This window comes from Taeniopygia guttata, chromosome 2 (assembly GCF_048771995.1).
Source record: "Taeniopygia guttata chromosome 2, bTaeGut7.mat, whole genome shotgun sequence".
Classification (NCBI taxonomy): Eukaryota; Metazoa; Chordata; class Aves; order Passeriformes; family Estrildidae; genus Taeniopygia; species Taeniopygia guttata.
Genome location: NC_133026.1, coordinates 2450454 through 2468853, shown reverse-complemented (window position 1 = coordinate 2468853; position 18400 = coordinate 2450454). Strand labels below are relative to the sequence as shown.

The following is an 18400-nucleotide window of genomic DNA, read 5'->3' as shown; positions in this document are numbered from 1 at the left end:
TGTGGTTAGGGTGAGAAAATATCCCAGCCTGGCACTGCAGGGCCCAGCTGCTCATGGGCTGTGCGGTTTGGGGGCACAGAGGCTGAAGTCACCACCTGTGGGACAGGAGCTCTGACAGACGGGTCATTCCATGGAACGGAATCACACAAGGGTTTGGGTTGGAAGGAACCTCAAACCCATCCAGTGCCACCCCTGCCATGGCAGGGACACCTTCCACTGTCCCAGGTGCTCCAAGCCCTGTCCAGGCCTTGGGCACTGTCAGGGATCCAGGGGCAGCCACAGCTGCTCTGGGAATTCCATCCCAGCCCCTCCCCACCAGGAATTCCCAATTCCCAATCTCCCATCCATCCATGCCCTCTGGCAGTGGGAGCCATTCCCTGTGTCCTTCCCTCCATGCCTTGTCCCCCATCCCTCTCCAGCTCTCCTGGAGCCCCTTTAGGCCCTGGAAGGGGCTCTGAGCTCTCCCTAGAGCCTTCCCTTCTCCAGGTGAGCACCCCCAGTTTATCCCCACTGTTTTCAGTGTGAGAAACCAACCCAAGCACACTCCCTATGTCCTGCTGGAGGGACCCAGGGCTTGGGTATGTCATGAAAACATCAGTGTTAAAGCTAAAGAAAACTCAGGAAATGAAGTGCAAAGCTCTCTAGGTCACAGAACAGAGACCTGTACAATCAACAGTTACTGGATGCAGGGGATTGATTCCCTCTAGGAAAAGGGATTTATTGCTGCCTTCAAGCACATCAGCCCAACAGCTTCTCTACAGCCCTTCCAGAAGGGCTCACTGCTTTGGCAGCTCTGAAGAACCTGGAGGTACAAACCTGGGGGAGCAAATGCTGAGCAGTGAACAGAAGCACAAGCATGACCAGGTTTCCTTTTCCTTGCTTTTAATATAAACATCCTAGGGTAAGTTGGGGGTAGGAGCAGCCTAAAGGGAATGTCTTTTGGAATAAAACGCTGTGACGTGCTTCGGGAATGATGTGCAAAATTGAAACGCCCAAGCAGGGCCAGCTCAGGACTTCCTGGATTCTTCGGTCTTCTTGATTTCCTGCAAGGAGATCAGGAAAGAGACTGAGAACCTGCCACTCTCTGGGAAACAACTTGTGGTTTCACAGCTTAGGAGACCAGGAGTGACCAACAACTCAGACCAGCTCCACAGCATTACAGGACCAAGCCCTGAGTCCAGAAACAGGAATCCCCTTCTCTGCTACACAGGGATCAATGTTTCTTTTGCTCCAACTCAGGATTGTGTTGGATTCATTTCCCACTCTCAGGCCACTGATCCATCATCACTTGTGTTCAATCTGTCCCTCAGCAGCTCAAAGCAGAGCAAGTGTGGGATGAGGTGACATTTCTGCAGCTGCCTGAGAACAGACTCCCACCTGTGTGGCCCATTAAAAATCCCCAAGGACTCACCTCCAGCAGCACCTCCTTCAATTCAGAATAGGCCTTTTCTAAATCATCATTAATGATGACCAGGTCGAACAGCCCAGGCTCTTTACCTGGGGAAGGAGATGAGGACAGAGTTAGAGGACAGCTTTTTTTCCCTGTGTCAGCTCTCGTGCACAAAGTCCCGTGGCATTTTAATGTGATTTTTTAGCATTATTATTAGATCAGCTGCTCTAATGAACTGCTCTGCCAGCCGCCCCCAAGGAACTGCAGTGGGAAATGCAGCAGTGATCCAACTCAGCTCGTGGCCAGCGCTGCCGGAGAGCACAAATCAGATGTTCCCACACAAACCAGCTCCCGAATCACCCAGGCAATCCCTCTCCCTGCACACACCACCCCAAGGACTTACTGAGCTCCAGGTCCACGCGGGCAGCAGTCAAACGCTTCTGTAAACTCTCCTCTGTCTCAGTCTTTCGGTCCCGTAGTCGTTTCTCCTAAACCCAGGGACAAAGACAGTAAAGAAATGAGTGTTGTGCAAGCTGGAGGCACAAACCACCCCCACCCTCAGGCCAGTGCTGTCTGTGACCACGGGCACGTGAGAACACCCTGCAAAGGGCCAGGGGCCTTGCTTACAGCCCAGTGCAAACCAGTGGCCAAACTGGGCTTGAGATCTCCTACCCACAGTTCAGGGCCCCAGGTTTCTTTTACCTCCCTCTCATTTACTTATTTTTCCAGGTACTGCTGGAAATGAGATCTCTCTGCTGGGCTCTGGCATCTGGTGCTGCTGGCTTCCTCCTCCACAAACTCAACGAGAAACAGAGCCTGCCTGATGTACTGAGAGCAAGAGGGGAGAGTCAGGAGTTGTCCTCACGTGTCCTCATCCCTCTCTGAACCACGACAGTGATTCCACTGCTGCAAGAGTCTCACTGCAATCACTTACACAGGGCAAGACCAGAGGGGCACAGAACTTAATGTGCTGCACAGAACCAGCCTCCCTGGTTTAATTTTAACTGTGGGGGCAAATCTCAGCGTAGCATGAAGCACAATTAATGCATTTAAAGACTGGCCATGCTGCAATGGAGTCCATAACCAAGGCATAGAAAATACTGAGGAAGGACTCAAAAAACAAAACACAGGAAGAGTTATCCCTGAAGAGCTGAGCCCTTCTGGAATGGCTGTAGAGAAGCTGTTGGGCTGATTTATTGCTGCTTGAAGGCAGCAATAAATCCCTTTTTCTAGGGGGAATCCACTGCATCCAGTAACTGTTGCTTGTACAGGTTCTGTTCTGACACCTAGAGAGCTTTGCACTTCATTTCCCAAGTTTTCTTTAGCTTTAACATTTAAGACTTATCCCAGATGCTGGGGAACTGGACTGGGTGGAGATATCATTGTAAATCCAGGTGAACCCAGTGGGAAGAAATGCTGATGTCTGACTCCAGCTCAGAAGGCTGAATGATTTCTTTATTATAACTATACTATAATACAGTAATATACTATTTAAAGGAGATACTCAAATTTCAAACCTACTTTTTCTAACTGCCATATCTAACTCACAACTTGTGACCCTCTCTCCAGAGTCCAGACACAGGTGGGTTGGATTGGCCATCAGGCTCAAACAATCCTCACCAGAATCTAATTAAGTAATTACCCTAGGTAAACAATTCTTTAAACACACTCCATATGAGAAAAACAAGGAGCAGAAACAGAAATTGTTTTCTCTTTCTTTCCTCTGTGCTCCTCTATGCAAAATCCTGAGAGAGAGGAGTGTGCCTGCCGCAGAGATGAGCTTGGCAATGTGCTGCCCACCAGCTGCAGGGCCCTGAGGAACCCGAGGTGGCCGGGAAGGAAGGGGAGCCGTGGCCGCAGAGCCGCACGCTGATTACCTCTAACTGCTAACGGCAAAGCAAGGCGGGCGCTCACCAGGATCTCGATGGACGGCGGCTGCACCGAGATGTAGATGGGCTTCAGCTCCGTCTTCTTGATGTTCTTCACGCCCTGGATGTCGACATCGAGGACACAGATCTGGTTCTGGGCCTGCACGGCCTGCACGGCCCCTTTACTGGGGACACAGCAACAGGGAAGGGGTCAGAGCGCCCAGGGGTGCAGCAACCTCACAGGCCTCCCCAGGAGAGGACAGAGCCTGCTCTGCTCTTGATAAAGAGTTTCTCCGAGTGTCACTGCTCTGGGTGCAGCAGGGAGCTGCTGTCTCCTGCTACAGAGGCTGGCAAAGCCATGCTGGAAGGTTTTGACCTTCCCTTTTATCTCCCTCTCTCTCATCCCATAGGGATGGGTGGGAAGGGATCATGTGTGACTATCCCACAGGATGGGTGGGACTGTCCATTAATTCCTGCCTCAGCACAGCTTCACCACCTGGAGGGAAGATCCCTGCTCAGGGCAGGAGGTTGGAACTTGGTGATCTTAAAGGTCCCTTCCAACTCAAACCATGCTGGGATTCTGGGACAAACGTGGGAATAATCTTCACTGAAGAGCAAACCCACTGAGAACTCCCTTTCTCCAGAGAATCACTGACTCCACATGCTCTCATGCTGGATGGACATGGATGCTCCATCTGGGTCACAAGATCCACTTAATTCTCCACTTAATTTTTCAAGTGGTGGCTTTTATATGCTGTAAAGACAATTTCTCTTCCCCAATATGGGGAATTGCCCCAAGCTTTCTAATAATTTATTAAAATTTACTGATGAGACTTAGAGAGCAGAAAGGATTGGTGAGAACTTCAACTCCTCTGCTACGCATGAGGGACTCTCCATTTTCTCACATCCTCAGGGGCTTGAAGAGATTCTGTATTTATTTTCTAGAATCCCAAATAGTTTGGATTGGAAAGGATCTTCAAGACCATCTAATTCCAGCCCCTGTGACAGAGGCAGGGACACCTGACCTACCTTGTCCCGTACATATTCCCGGAGAACTCCGCGTGCTCGATAAATTCACCAGCATCAATTTCTTTCTGCATTTCCTCTCTGGTCACAAAGTGATAATCTGGAGAAGGGGAAATGGGAAAATGGAGAGAAATTAATATTGTGAAGTTCATGGTCACAATGACACTCATGGTTTTCTGAGGAGGAAGACGCTAAAAATCTGTTTTAGACAATGATTCACTTCCTGCTTCCACACCACTTGTCCAAACAGCTGCTCAAAGCTTTCTGGAGCTTTCTGTGTGGCCAAAAATGCTGCTCTACCCCATTTTTCATATCCTTGGCCATTCTTAGTGCAGTGGGAACATCTCCCCCTTTGCCTACAGGTGTGGGACACATTACAGCAGGAATGGTAAGGCCTTTAATTTGAAAGGATTTCTGATTAAAGACCAGAATGGGATGAGAGAGAGGGAGATAAAAGGGAACATCAGAACTAACTAAAAAGGAATATTTCTCTGTCTTCTGTTGAAATTTCTTCCTGTCATTTCAGAGGGAAAACTGCCATTGGAAACTAAGAATAAACCTCATTTGGTTGTTTCTTAAATATGCAAATACATGAGAAAACAGCTGGGTACAAGGTATTAATACAGCTAAAACCATCTCATTAAGCAGCTGCACTTCCCAAAGTGGTGGCCATTGGAGACATCTCCTCAGAACTACCTGGAACTTTGGAAAATCAAATCACCCAAGTTCAGAGCACAGTACCTAAAATGAGAACTCAGCTTTGAAAACCTGAATTATTTGGAGAGTCCAATGAGACAGACCCGACTGCAACAGGCTCACCTTTGCCATTCACTTCTCCAGGTCTCGGCTGCCTTGTGGTATCTGCAGGAAAAAAAGGGAAAAAAAAAAGAAAAAACAGCCTTGAAAATTCTCTGCATCACCCACGTGTGTTGCAGAATCAAAGAAATGCCAAAGTCTAAGTGGCATGTGGACTTCTAGGAAAAAAATGTCTACCAAGAAGCAATTTGGGAGAAAATAAGGTTTAGTTTGGAGTGAGAGGAGAGATGCAGTTGAATAAGGAGCATAGGATGACACACACATAAAATGGATAATTTTTTTCCCCAGAGCAGTATATTTTTAAGCATCCAGTATTTGTTCTTTCATGGTAGAGTGAATCCAGATCTCAAAGCACAGATTTTATTTCCAGCATGCAAAGTGCTGGGACATTAAAACACATTTTGGAAATGGACCTAAAAACACCTTACAAAGCTCCATGGAAAAATCAAATGGCTTTTGAAGCAGAAATGTGGGGGGATTTTGTTACTTTCACAGTCCAGAATCACTCAGAAGAATCTTGTTTCCTCTCTGAGTTGTGTTTAAAGATGTGGGGAGTCACTAAACCTGGAAAGGTGCTACTCCAGACAAAGCTTAGACTCACCACTCAATACCAGGAGTAGAGGTGCCCCGAATTATTTAAACATCCCCAAGAGCCCACAGGCAGACTGGGACACAGCCAAGCCATGAAAAACCATTCTTTGGGGTATTAATAGAGGCAGGCTCTATTTATAGAGCTGGCACTGCTGAGCTCCTCCACAGCCCATCCCTGGATACTCACGGGAGACGCTGAAGCCGAAGACGTTCTCATAATCTTTGAACAATTTCTTTAACAAAGTGCTTTTCCCTGCACCTGATGGGCCACTCAGAACCACTGGCCTTGGTCCCTGCATGACTGGGGAGAGACAGAAAAATGTGTCTGGTTAGAAACACCCATGGAAATGCAGCTGTGGATTCCCAGGAGTGCTCAGCCCCTCAAAACAGCACCAAACCTTTACCCTTGGGTACAAATTTCTGCAGGAAAATCTGAAATGATGCAAAATCACAAGCTTATAGCTGATAAAAAGTACTGGGAGTGCAGAAACATTTCTCAAGAGACTGAGGTTAAACTCATAGGATGTAACCCAAAGAAGGAGGAAACTGAAATTTAACTGCCACTAAACTGGGATGATTCAAGCCAGCTCTTTTCCCTCACAGCTGGGTCTCACTGGGATCAAAATCCTAAGGAAAACTCTCTCCAAATTCCTATTTTTAGATGCCTGGTGGCATTTGGAATCATGGGACAGAGGTACAGTCCCAGCCCCTTCCCTCTCACAGGGAGAAAGGAGCTTCAAGGCGAGTTTGCAGATAAAACTTTGTATCACCAACCCCCAAACCCTTGCAACAGTATCTGAACTCAGGTGCAGTCACTGCCATGAACATGCCCAGGTGTTCATTCCCGTATTTCCTGAAGCACCAACTCCACCTGCAGGTGTTTCACGGCAAGAAGGAAAAAGATCCCAGAGATCAGTTCCTAGTACAGGTAAAAAAAATGCAGCCTGGGGCCACACAGAACTTCCTGCAGTTGTTTCTTCATCCAGAAAGAAAGAAAAAAATATGTGTTTTCGTGTTCCTGTGTCTCTGGAGAGGAGGAAAGGTTAATTATCCACATGTGGAAAAGAAGAAATGCTATATAAAGCTGCAGGGAGTACCACTGAGGACCCTCATCCATCAGCAGCTTCCAAACCAGAAGTGATGGCGAGAGTGTAACAAATCAAGTTCTTGCTATTTAAAAAGTTACTTGAGCAAGCAAGGAAATAATTTCCTCAGCCTCCCGGGCTGGGTGTGGCCTGGGGAGCCACCAGCCAGATCTGCCTTTCCATTTTAAGTGAGCTCACAGCAATGTCACCATGACCTTACACATCACTTTTCCAACAGCTTTAAGCCAAACGCGGTCTCACCAGAGCGGCCGCGGGCTAATCCCGCCGGAATCCCTCTCCCTGACCCCGCCTGCCAGCGGGAGCATCCTCGGCCCCAAATCCCTCCTGCTCGGGCAGCTCGGCAGCCGGAGAATTACACAACTTTTCCCTCTATCCCTGAGGGGACTCGTCTGGCCGCGGCTCATCCCCGGGATATTAATGCACAAAGGAGGTGCCAACAGCGGCGGTGAAAACACCCACGGTCGATAATCACCCATAAGGAAATTCATTTTTTCCTTCTTTTTTTTTTAGCTGCAGCCTCAGAGATCCAAGAAATGGAATCTTAAGAGGATCAGTCTCATCACCACAGTGCCGGAGCAGGCTCCATCATTCCAAAACCAGAAGGCTGAACAAGCTCTAGGAAGGCCTTTGGGGACTTTCCCACCATTCCCTTGGTCTTTAAACTTCTATAATTTCCAAAAATCACAGGTTTTGCCTAAATGTTCAATATCAAGAGAAAGCACCAGGGAAATGCTACTCAGTGCTTGCAGCAAGAGCAGTTACCCAAAGCACTTCCCTCTCTCTGTCCCTCACAGTTGTTCTCTCACACAAAATTCATCAGGTGAGCCCTAAGCATTCCTTGGAAAACACTCCCCACAAATTCCCCACCCTTCAGACATCCCCAAATGCATCACAACACACCTGCCCCCGAACCATGCTGCTCCATCACACAGCAGCTTCCACAAGCACCCCAAAACCCCCACAAGTGACATCGGGGTGCCAGATGGATTTCCAGGCATTCCAGGTTCCCTTCCAGGATCCAGCTGTGCCAACAAGAACTGTACTGGATGCACAAATCCCAGTCCCAGATCCCAGCCAGAAGGAAAAGAGCTTTCCCCTCATCTCCCTCAAAATTCCATCTGCCCTTAGCAAACACCAGCAGAAATTTAAATCACTTCCAACCGTTCCATCCAGTCCCAGACAAACTGGGAAGGGGGCAGAGGAACGGGCTGGGAGCAGGCTCCAGCACATCCTTACCTTTTCCTTGTGCTCCCTTCCAGCCAAGGAAAGCAGCTGTGGGCTCCTGGGGACAGAGCTGGGCTATTTGTGAGCTCCTAAAGCCTTAATTAACAAGCTGCAGTTTGAAGGTGGCCAATGAGAACCACCCTGCTGAGCTTTAATCTCCCCCGCGGTTCCTCCTCCGCTCCCTGCTCTCCTGGCTGGCAAAGCTGCAGCCAACACCCCCAAAGGCTGAGGGGTGCCAGCCCCTCCTGGGCTGGGATTATGGAAAGCAGCAAAGCTGTCCCTGTCCCTGCAGTGTCTGTGCAGAGTCCTGGAATGGTTCGTGTTGGAAGGGACCTTCCAAACTATCTAATTCCACACCCGTGGGCAAGGACAGTTTCCACTAGGCCAGGCTGCTCCAAGCTCCATCCAACCTGGAACAGTTCCAGGCACTTTCCTTCGGCAGGAACATTGCTCTTCCTTTGGACCAGATCCACACAGCTTCACCTCAGGCCCACGACCACAAAGGTGACAGGAAAACTCCTTCTCCTGCTCACAGATCCAAACCACTCCCACAGCGGGACCCCCTGCTTCACTTCGCTCCCTGTTCTTTCCCCAAAACACTCCTAATGAAAAGACACCTGGGTTGTGATCACAGCTCACTGCTTTCAAAACAGCTAAAAATAAACCTAAAGACTTGCAGGTGTTTCCTCCTTGTGAATCCCTTCTCCTGCTGCAGATCTGCAGAGGAAAACTGAAAGGCAACAAAAGCCATTTCCACTCCCAAGGAATCCCATCCTGGGGCTGGGCCCTCACAGGAGGAATGATGGCAAACTGGGAATTTCATAGAATTACAGAATGGTTTGTTTGGAAGTGACCTTAAAGCTCATCTTGTTCCACCCCTGCCATGGCAGGGACACCTCCCACTGCCCCAGGCTGCTCCCAGGACACTGCCACAGCTGCCAGGGCAATCCCATCATGTTCCTGCCCTCCCACCCCTGCCAAACACCACAGCCCTCAAAACCCACAGGTAAAGCAACAACAAACCCCCAAAACCCCAGATCTGGTGGATATAGGGCTTCTTTCTCTCCTCTGTTTGGTTCCAGGGATGCATTGGTGCATCACATTTCCAGGCTGGCTGCAGCAGGAATGTCACCAAAATATATTTTAGGCAGCAGCTCAATTTTTTATCCCCCCTTTTGTCAGGTTTTGGCATTTTTAGAGCAGCCAATCTATAAATATCCAGCACAGAGGGTTTCCTAAAAATGGGTTGGGATCCAGCCTAATCCACCAAAACCACTGCAGAGTTGATCAGCAAGAGAACAGCCCAACTAATTAACAATATTAATTATCTCCCGCTCCTTGGCCTGAGGACAAACAGCCACATAAACCCCTCTGGGCTGCAAAAAGACAAGGGGGGCACAGGAGTTGTCCCAAGGCAAGGAATGGCTCCTAGTCTGTTTGTGCTGCTAAATTCACCCTGGATTTTACCTCGTAGGTGGCAACATAACCAGGGAAGCAAAGGACAGACATCACAAGAGTTAAACAAATTAAAACTGATTAGCAGAGAGGCTTTACAGGGAAGGCAAAGCCCCCTTATGAAGAAGAAAAGAAGATTAAAGCACGGTTTCCCTGGAGCCTTGAGAAAGGTCTCCTGGATTAGGATTATAATCCCACCCCCTATTTTTAGCAGGTTTGTTATAAAGGTGCCACCCCCACTTTTGTAAGATTTGGGACAGGTTCCAAAAAGGGAGAGAGCTCCTGCTGTGACAGAGAGGGAATTATCTGCAGGGAGGTTCCAACCTTCCAGCTTTACCCATCCTGCGGTTCTCTGAGGAGCAGAGCATCCCACAGCAGTACAGAGCTGGAGCTCAGCCACCTTTTTCCTGGAAATCATTACCTACAAACACTAATTAGCCTCTCCACTGGCTACACTCCTGGCGTGCAGGGAGCGGTGATGCTGCAGACAGAACACAAAGCACTTGCTCAAGGTCACTGCAGAAACCAGGGAGGTCCAAACCCGTTATCCCCAGACCATGTCCTCCTGTAAACCAGACCAGTTTAACTCACCAGTAGGCTGAAACCAGTTTACCCACCTGGGAAAACCTCTAGAGAGGTGAAGCTCACACAAGATGTAGTTTTACCATCCAATTCCCCACACGGGTTTGTTTTAGGATACCTGAGGGCTGCTTATCACCCTTGTGAAGCTCACAAATCCCACCTGCTCCCACAGGCACATCCCTGTCTGCCTTATCAAACCAGGGACACCTCAGAGCCCTGCTGTGGGTGTCAGGAAGGACATACAGCCAGCCTGGGGACAGCCCCGTGGGGCTGCGACCTGTCCCACCCCACAGCCACCCCACACAGGTAACACAGGACAGATGGGGGGAGCTCAGCTTCCCCGGGGATGGGTGTGGGCATCACCCAGAGGCTCCTGTGAGGGATCAGCACATCCAGGTCGGTGCCTCAGTGTGCACTGAGGACCCCCATGAGGCACTCAGCAGCCTGGGGCCGGCTGGACCCCCCAGCCCAAGGCCTGTGCCAGGGGCTGAGCACCCCAAGGCCGGCCAGAACTCCTCAATCCAAGAGGGGCTGAGCACCCCGGGACCCCTCAGCAGAGGAATCCCGTGAGGAGCTCGGCACCTCAGGGCAGGCTGGGCCCCTCAGCCCTTGTGGGCCGCTGTGAGGGGCTGAGAAGCCCAGAGCTGGGCAGGACTTCTCATTCCAAGCCCACTGTGAGGGGCTGAGAACCCCAAAGCCAGTCAGGACTCCTCATCCCAAGCCCACCGTGAGGGGTTGAGAAGCCCAGAGCCGGGCAGGATTCCTTATTCCAAGCCCAGAACCGGGCAGGATTCCTCACTCCAAGCCCACCGTGAGGGGGTGAGAACCCCAGAACCGGGCAGGATTCCTCATCCCAAGCCCACCGTGAGGGGTGAGAAGCCCAGAGCCGGGCAGGATTCCTCATTCCAAGCCCACCGTGAGGGGCTGAGAAGCCCAGAGCCGGGCAGGAGTCCTCATCCCAAGCCCAGAGCCGGGCAGGATTCCTCATTCCAAACCCACCGTGAGGGGCTGAGAACCCCAAAGCCGGGCAGGATTCCTTATTCCAAGCCCACTCTGAGGGGCTGAGAAGCCCAGAGCCGGGCAGGATTCCTCATTCTAAACCACTGTGAGGCCGCTCAGCCGAGGAACCCCTGTGAGTGACGGAGCTCCGCGGGCCGGTGGGACCCGCTCTGCCCGCAGCCCCCGTGAGGCTCTGAGCCCCCTGCGCCCCTCAGGCTGCGCTCCCGGCCCGTCCCCGCTCACCCGCCCGGGCGATGCCCGCCCCGCGCATCCGCCCGAGGATCATGAGGGGATTTGGGGAGGGGGGGGGGGCGGTCCCGGCAGCCCCCGCGCGCGCGCGCCCGCCGCCACCGCCGCGCGCCTGACGTCACCGCGGGGGCGGGGCCGTGCGGAGCGCGCCTGACGTGAGTGCGGGACGGCGGGACGGACCACGGCGGGGCCGGGCGGGGGTGCCTGGGGATGAACCATGATAGTGGCGGGGCGGGGGGGGTAGTTGTGGGAGAACGGAGGGGGCAACGTGGGCTGAACCATGGCGGGGCGGAGGGGAGCACGGTGGGGTGGCGGGAGGCATGGTGGGGTTGAAGCGTGCTTGGAGAGGGGCGGGAGGGCTGAACCAAGGTGGGTGCGGAGGGGAGGCGTGATGGGATTGAACCATGAAGGGAAGAGGGGCGGGAGGGCTGAACCAAGGTGGGTGCGGAGGGGAGGCGTGATGGGATTGAACCATGGCGGGGAGAGGGGCGGGAGGGCTGAACCAAGGTGGGTGCGGAGGGGAGGCGTGATGGGATTGAACCATGACGGGGAGAGGGGGGAGCTGTCGTGGAACTGACCCATGGCTGAGCAAGGCGAGACGTGTTGGGGAGACGTGGTTGGGTTGAACCATTGCGGGAATGGGGGGAAACGTAGATGGGTGAAGCATGGTGAGGGCGGGGGAGACGTGGGGCTGAACCATTGCGGGGATGGGGGGAAACGTAGATGGGTGAAGCATGGCGAGGGCGGGGGAGACGTGGGGCTGAACCATTGCGGGAATGGGGGGAAACGTAGATGGGTGAAGCATGGCGAAGGCGGGGGAGACGTGGGGTTAAACCATTGCGGGAATGGGGGGAACCATGTTAGGTTAGGGTTAGGGTTAGGGTTATGGTTGGGTTAAACCATTGCGGGAATGGGGGGAAACGTAGATGGGTGAAGCATGGCGAGGGCGGGAAACGTGGGGCCGAACCATTGCGGGAATGGGGGGAACCATGGCGGGGTGAACCATGGCGAAGGCGGGGGGGGCCGTGCCATGCCCGGGGCTGTGGCGGCGCTGTGGCTGTGCGGAGGGGATGCGGCAGCTCCACAGCGATGGCGACACGGGGGTGTCACCCCACAGCCACGCCGGGACCTTTCCGTGTGTCCTTTCTCTGCTCCGTGCGCTGAGATGGCGAGCCGGGCGCTGAGGTGAGGCGGAGTGCCCGTACCCCCGGGGCATTGCCGGCTCTGCCCGCTGGCAGCTCTGCCCGCTGCTGCCACCCTCACGGTGACACCGGCGCTGTGCCACCTTCTCCCGGCAGTGCCCTGCGCCTCACGGCCGCCTCCTGCGCCCGCAGCAGCTCCAACCGCGCCGCCATCGGGCACCTGCACCGGCAGCGCTACGGCCGCCGCTACCCAGTGCTGCTGGTCGGCACCGACGGCTCCACCGTCCGCCTGCGCTACCGAGAGCCCAAGAGGATCCTCATGGTACGGGCACGGCCGCGGGGCTGCGGGCCTGAGTGTGCCGGGGGGTCACACCCTGTCCCGGCGGCTGAGGATGGGTGATGGCAGGTGACAGTGAGTCCCTGGGATCTCACAGCGTGTCCCTGGGGTCTCACACTGTGTCCCTGGGATCTCACACTGTGTCCCTGGGGAATCTCACACCATGTCCCTGCGATCTCACACCATGTCCCAGGGGTCATGCTCGGTCCCAGGGCTCCATGCTGTGACCCTGGGATCTCACACCGTGTCCCAAGGGGTCATGCAGTGTCCCTGGGATGTCACACTGTGTCCCTGGGATGTCACACTGTGTCCCTGGGATCTCACACCGTGTCCCAAGGAGTCACGCTGTGTCCCTGGGATCTCACACTGTGTCCTTGGGATCTCACAGCGTGTCCCAAGGGTCATTCCCGGTCCCAGGGCTCCATGCCGTGTCCCTGGGGTCTCACACTGTGTCCCTGGGGAACTCACACTGTGTCCCAGGGGTCATGCCCGGTCCCAGGGCTCCATGCCGTGTCCCTGGGGTCTCACGCCATGTCCCACGGGTGTCAGTCACACTGTGTCCCCGCGGTCTCGCCCCATGTCCCCCGTGTCCCCAGATGCCCCTGGACAGCAACACGCTGCCCGAAGCGGAGCGCAAGGCTCGTCTGCGCCGCCACTTCCCCAGCAAGCCTAAGGCCAAGCAGGAGGAAACCTTCGAGGGCATCGACCTGGACACCTACAAGAAGTTCTGGAAGAAGTGAAGCGCTGAACCCAGAACTGTATCAATCTATAAATAAAAATACACAAATAATAAAAATAACGCAGCCGCGTGTCTGCGGTGCGGCTCTGCGGGGCTCCCCCCGCGCTGGGCGGCGCGGTGGTACGGCCCGTCCGGCCCCCCCCGCGGCGGTGCCCGCGGTGGTAGCGGCGGGGCGGGCCCGCGCTCGGCGGCCGGAGGTGCGTGAGGGGAACGCGTTGGGATTTGGGGATTTGGGATTTTGGGGATTTGGGGGCTCCGTGTGGGATCCTGCGGGTCCGGCACTACCGGTCCTCGCACTCCCCAACCCGGAGAGGCCCGGGCTGCAAGGAGCCGCCCCGAGCTGCTTCCACACGCCTCGGGGACGGGCAAATTCCCACTTCAGGCCCTGCAGCGGCCAGGTCCTGCAGCTTCCCCCGGCCCTGAGCCCCTTCTCAGCTCCAGGTAATGTCCCAGCCCGGGCCCTGCAGCCTCTTCTTGGGATGTGCAACCTCTCATGGAGGCCATCACCCCCTTTCCCAGCTCTGATCCCACCCAGGCCATCACCCACCCCCTCTCCCAGATCTGATCCCATCCAGGCTGTGACCTCCTCTCCAGGGCATCACCCCCACTTCCAGCTCTCATCCCATCCAGGCTGTGACCCCTTTCCTAGCTCCCATCCCACCCAGGCCATCACTCCCTCTCCCAGCTCTGATCCCATCCAGGCTGTGACCTCCTCTCCCAGCTCTCATCCTCTCCAGGCCATCACCTCCTCTCCCAGCTCTCATCCCACCCAGGACATCACCTCCTCTCCCAGCTCTCATCCCCTCCAGGCCATCACCCCCTCTCCCAGCTCTCATCCCCTCCAGGCCATCACCCCCTCTCCCAGCTCTCATCCCCTCCAGGCCATCACCTCCTCTCCCAGCTCTCATCCTCTCCAGGGCATCAACCACTCCCAGCTCTGATCCCACCCATGCTGTGACCCCTTCCTAGACCCTGAACCCCCCCTCCAGCCCATGAACCCTCCCCCTTGACGCCCAGAATCCCCGTGAGGGCATTAAACTTCTCCACGAACCCTGCAGCCTCCTCCCAGACCCAGAGCCGTCCCACTTCTAGTCCTGAACTCTCCTCCCGCAGGCTGAGCCCCCAAAAAGCAGACCCTGAAACCCGCAGGCTGTGACTGCCCCGCTGCTGGCCCTAAACCCTGCTGGAGGCTCTGAACTCGCCCAGACTCTGAACCCCCCGAGGCCACAGACCCCCTTGGGGCTGCCCTGAGCCCCAACAACCTCCCCCCAGGCTGGGACCCTCCCCAAGCCATGCGCCCCCTCCCACCTCCGGGTTATGAACCCCCTTTCCAGCCTGTAACACCCCACAAAGGCCTTTGCTTACTCCACTGACCCCTGGGGGGGTGAATTTGCTTCCCTGCACCCTCAGGAGCCCCCCCAGAGCTGTATGGAGGATCTGAAGTGGATGAAGGCAGGGCTGATCTCTCCGCAGGTCACCGGGGTCCCCCAAATCCGCTGCGGGGTGCGGCGCCATGTTCGGCTCCTCCCGGGGCGGGGTCCGGGGGGGCCAGGACCAGTTCAGCTGGGAGGATGTCAAGACAGACAAACAGCGTGAGAATTACCTGGGTAAGGGCTGATACTGCTCCAATCCCTGTCCCCTCTGCCGCAGTTTTGGGGTGCGGTGATGTTGACTGAGGGGGGTCATTGTTCCCCACAGGGAACTCCCTGATGGCGCCGGTGGGGCGGTGGCAGAAGGGCAAGGACCTGACCTGGTATGCCAAGGGCAAGAAGGACACAGGCCCCCCGTTATCCCGGGAGGAAGAGCTGGCTGCTGTCCGCCTGGCCGAGCAGGAGGCCATGATGGCAGCACTGTGAGTCCTCACCCCACAAAAACCCCAAAAAACAGCAGGTGGCTGTCCCCACACGTATCGCCTGTTCTTGGTTTTACAGTGGCTACAAGACCTTGAAGAGGCAGCCCACGGGCCTCAGCAAAGAGGTAAGAGGGGCACCACACGTCCCCCCAGTGTCCCCTGGGCTCTGATTTTGGGGACACACGCAGGACAGTGTCCCCTCTCCCCACAGGACCTGGCTGAGGTGTGCAAGAGGGACGGCGCCGAGCGGGACGAGAAGGACGTGGATCGGGTGGTGGGTTTGGGCAGCTCCAGGTAAGGAGAGAGGGAAGGGTCCCACACCAATTTCAGAACAATTTGTTGGATTTCAGTGTTTTTATGCTTTTTTCTGTGGTCTCTCTGCAGTGGCAGCGCTGGCCGGGTGATGCTCTCCAAGGAGGACAGGGAGGCGGCCAAGCTGGGGCTCTCAGTCTTCACGGTACGGTGCCAGTCACATTGTCCTTGGAAGGTTCAAAAATAGATTGGAAAAAGGCAAAAAGCAGTGCCCCTTGCTTGGAGTATTTAATTTAAAAAATCACCTAGGTGTTGTAGCACAGAAACCTGCAGGAGTTTTCTCTGTCCTGTTGGCACAGAGGTCATCTTTGGGGCTTTAATTTCGAAGCAGCTCTTAAGGGTATTCTAATTTTTCCCCAAATGTAATTTAAATTTTTTTCCCAAGCTTAATTTTTAAAGGGAGAAAAACCCTTTCTCTTGTAATTACAAGCTATGGGCTCAGGGATTCACTCTGTATTTTTCCCCCTCTCCAACTCTAGCACCAGAAAGTCTCCAGCAGCCCAGAGACATCTGTCTCCAAGAAGAAGCAGGAAAAGGAGGAGAAGGTGGAGGAGGAACGGTGAGGATTTTTCCCACTTTGGTGGGAAACCACCAGAAATGCCCTGGCTTGTATGGAAAATATTTTACAAAATGTTTCCATGGCTCTGTTTGGCATTGGGCTTGTTTTGCATCTCTATGAATCAGCCTGAAAAGCCTCTGTGGGCTTCTCTTTGGCAAAGGAGGGATGTGGTGGAATGTGCCTGGAAAAAGGGATGGAGATGAGTTTTTGGAGCCAGAGGGATGCACAGTGCAGGGATTCTCATTGCTTGGTCTCTTCCCTGCAGACCTGACAGCAGCAAAAAATCCAAAAAGGAGAAGAAGAAGGAGAAAAAGAACAAGAAAAAGAAGAAACATAAGAAGGAGAAGAAGAAGGACAAGGAGAAGCATTCCAAGAAGGATGCTGCCCCATCATCCTCCGATTCTTCCCCGGATCGGGATAAGAGGTAGCTGGGCTGGGGGAAGGATTCAGGAGAGCCACGTGGTCAGGATGCTTCGTTGGCCTCTCCTGGCTTTCCAAATTCCCTTTTTCCCCCCCAGACCCACCTCGCTGGCGTGCCCACTGTGATCGCTGTGATTTTGCCGTTCCTGCAGGCACCAGGGCCGGAAGGCTCAGCAGCCCTCGGCGGCGCCGCGGCAGCGCGCCCGGCGGCGGCACGACTCGGGATCCTCGGCGGGCAGCGGCGGCCGCAGCCCCGCCCGCCCGCGCAGCCGGAGCCGGGACGGCCGCGGCCGCCACCCGTCCCCGCGGAGGAAGGGCAGGAAGAGGAGCAGGTCCCGCTCCCCGCCCGTCCGCGGGGCCCGGCAGCGCCACGACACCGACTCGGAGGACTGAGAGGGAGCCTGGCGCTGTTTCAGGGACATCTTCCATCGATTTGTATTTTTTATGGTGATTAAATGAAAAACGCCGCAGCCCCGCGGGTGCCGGGGCGGTCTGGCAAAGGGCATTGAGGTGCCGGGCCTGGGCACCCTTCTCCTCACTCCCTGAAATCCCTCCAGGCAGGATCGAGCATGGAGGATGCTGTGGGTGTGGGCTGGCGCTGTGGTGCTGAAAATGCTGTGGATACCTCGTGTTTATGGATAGAGACTTTGGAAGAGATTATTATTATTTATTAATATGGGTTTTTGTCTTCTTTCCCTGCCCTTGAGTGCTTGCCAGTACAGTGGCTGAAGAGTTTCTTTCTTTAAAGATTCCCTAAGTCCATCAGCTGCATGGATGGGAGCTTAAAGCTCACCTAGTTCAGTCCCCCTGCAATGGGCAGGGACACCTTTCCCTGTCCAAGCCTTTGGACAACTAAATAATTCCTCACCTTTTGGGGGAGAAATTGGATGGGACCAGGTGTTTTCCATAGGCTTTTGCCCTGGCCACATCCACCCACCCCAGGGAGCAGCAAACTCCATTCCCATCCAGGACTGAAACCCTGAGCACACCATTATTTATGTTCTTGGCATACTGAAAGAGGGGAATTTTACACCAATCAATAGAAATATTGATCCAAATGGAAAGGGGCTGTCCCAAGCAGCTCCGGAGCATCGCTGCCAAGCACAAGGGCCTCGTTTGTGTAATTAATGATGCAACTGAAGACAGGGAGGGTTTGTGTGTGTTGGTGGACAAAAGCCCAGTGGGGCCATGCTCAGGAGCTCACAAAGCCCTTCTGTCCCAGCGTGCTCAGCCCCAGCACTGGGAGATGCTGCAGAGCCTTCGGTGTGATTTTTGGGGTTGGCAAGGGGCTGTTCTCGTGCTCGGAGCAGCTGCAGCTCCTGATCCATCCCAGGGATCCCCAGGGCGCAGCTGGGGTGCCCTGAGCCCGTGCATTCCCTGACCAGGAGCTCTGCCCCTGCTGCTGCTGCTCACCAGGCTGAGCTCCCGTCAGCTCCACGGGATTTTGGGATCCAAACTGTGGCTGGAGCAAGCTGGGAACATCCCAGAGCAGGAGTGTGCCTAATGGGAACTGGGCAACAGGTTGAAAAGGGAGTCATGGGAGAATGGAAACAGCACAGCAAGGAGGAAAAAACCCCACAGAGTCCTGCTCCCTCCATGGGCTCCATGTCCCATCTTCACCTCCCAAGTTTTGGGGTGGATGCTCTGCACCCCCAGCTCCTCAGCACCATGGCAGAGGGGCCAGGCACTGCTGGCCCAGCTCAGTTCAGCTCTCCTGGCCATTCTCCTGTCAG

The 18400-nt window shown here is 54.5% G+C and overlaps 3 protein-coding genes and 1 long non-coding RNA gene across 7 annotated transcripts; 2 read left to right on the top strand and 2 right to left on the bottom strand.

Moving 5' to 3' along the window:
• Positions 1 to 865: 865 nt before the first annotated feature.
• On the bottom strand, positions 866 to 5942 carry LOC100190410 (guanylate kinase protein-like; the record flags this gene model as incomplete). The annotated part of the gene is given in 7 exon segments (NM_001245687.1): positions 866 to 1043; positions 1412 to 1497; positions 1794 to 1878; positions 3305 to 3443; positions 4288 to 4384; positions 5104 to 5145; positions 5879 to 5942. Coding segments are annotated over 2 exon segments (126 nt in total). The 5' UTR covers positions 4343 to 4384; positions 5104 to 5145; positions 5879 to 5942.
• Positions 5943 to 11369: 5427 nt separating this feature from the next.
• Positions 11370 to 13584, top strand: MRPL55 (mitochondrial ribosomal protein L55). 3 transcript variants are annotated; one of them, XM_030264126.4, is made up of 4 exons: positions 11370 to 11461; positions 12424 to 12491; positions 12605 to 12770; positions 13382 to 13584. In XM_030264126.4, the coding sequence occupies exons 2-4, from the start codon at positions 12472 to 12474 to the stop codon at positions 13523 to 13525; spliced, it is 330 nt and encodes a 109-aa protein (XP_030119986.2). In that variant the 5' UTR covers positions 11370 to 11461; positions 12424 to 12471; the 3' UTR covers positions 13526 to 13584. The 3 variants fall into 3 exon arrangements, with proteins under 3 accessions (XP_030119986.2, XP_030119988.2, XP_041570233.2); XM_030264128.4 differs by lacking the exon at positions 11370 to 11461 and adding an exon at positions 11484 to 11506; XM_041714299.2 differs by lacking the exon at positions 11370 to 11461 and having other exon boundaries at positions 12344 to 12491.
• Positions 13585 to 13593: 9 nt separating this feature from the next.
• Positions 13594 to 17341, top strand: C2H1orf35 (chromosome 2 C1orf35 homolog). 2 transcript variants are annotated; one of them, XM_041714298.2, is made up of 9 exons: positions 13594 to 13721; positions 14998 to 15131; positions 15223 to 15376; positions 15456 to 15501; positions 15588 to 15670; positions 15761 to 15833; positions 16168 to 16247; positions 16513 to 16671; positions 16820 to 17341. In XM_041714298.2, the coding sequence occupies exons 2-9, from the start codon at positions 15038 to 15040 to the stop codon at positions 17058 to 17060; spliced, it is 930 nt and encodes a 309-aa protein (XP_041570232.2). In that variant the 5' UTR covers positions 13594 to 13721; positions 14998 to 15037; the 3' UTR covers positions 17061 to 17341. The 2 variants fall into 2 exon arrangements, with proteins under 2 accessions (XP_041570232.2, XP_030119984.4); XM_030264124.4 differs by lacking the exon at positions 13594 to 13721 and adding an exon at positions 13729 to 13965.
• Positions 15243 to 16893, bottom strand: LOC140682563 (uncharacterized). Its single transcript, XR_012054397.1, has 2 exons — positions 16772 to 16893; positions 15243 to 15855 (listed from the first exon to the last, which is right to left on the bottom strand). It is a non-coding gene; the product is annotated as an uncharacterized lncRNA (long non-coding RNA).
• Positions 17342 to 18400: the final 1059 nt, after the last annotated feature.

Coding starts and splice junctions, on each gene's coding strand:
- MRPL55 (XM_030264126.4), top strand. CDS start 12,472: ATGGCGAGCCGGGCGCTGAG. Junction 12,492..12,604: donor ATGGCGAGCCGGGCGCTGAG/GTGAGGCGGAGT, acceptor TTCTCCCGGCAG/TGCCCTGCGCCTCACGGCCG. Junction 12,771..13,381: donor AGCCCAAGAGGATCCTCATG/GTACGGGCACGG, acceptor CCGTGTCCCCAG/ATGCCCCTGGACAGCAACAC.
- C2H1orf35 (XM_041714298.2), top strand. CDS start 15,038: ATGTTCGGCTCCTCCCGGGGCGGGGTCCGGGGGGGCCAGGACCAGTTC. Junction 15,132..15,222: donor ACAGCGTGAGAATTACCTGG/GTAAGGGCTGAT, acceptor TGTTCCCCACAG/GGAACTCCCTGATGGCGCCG. Junction 15,671..15,760: donor GTGGGTTTGGGCAGCTCCAG/GTAAGGAGAGAG, acceptor GTCTCTCTGCAG/TGGCAGCGCTGGCCGGGTGA.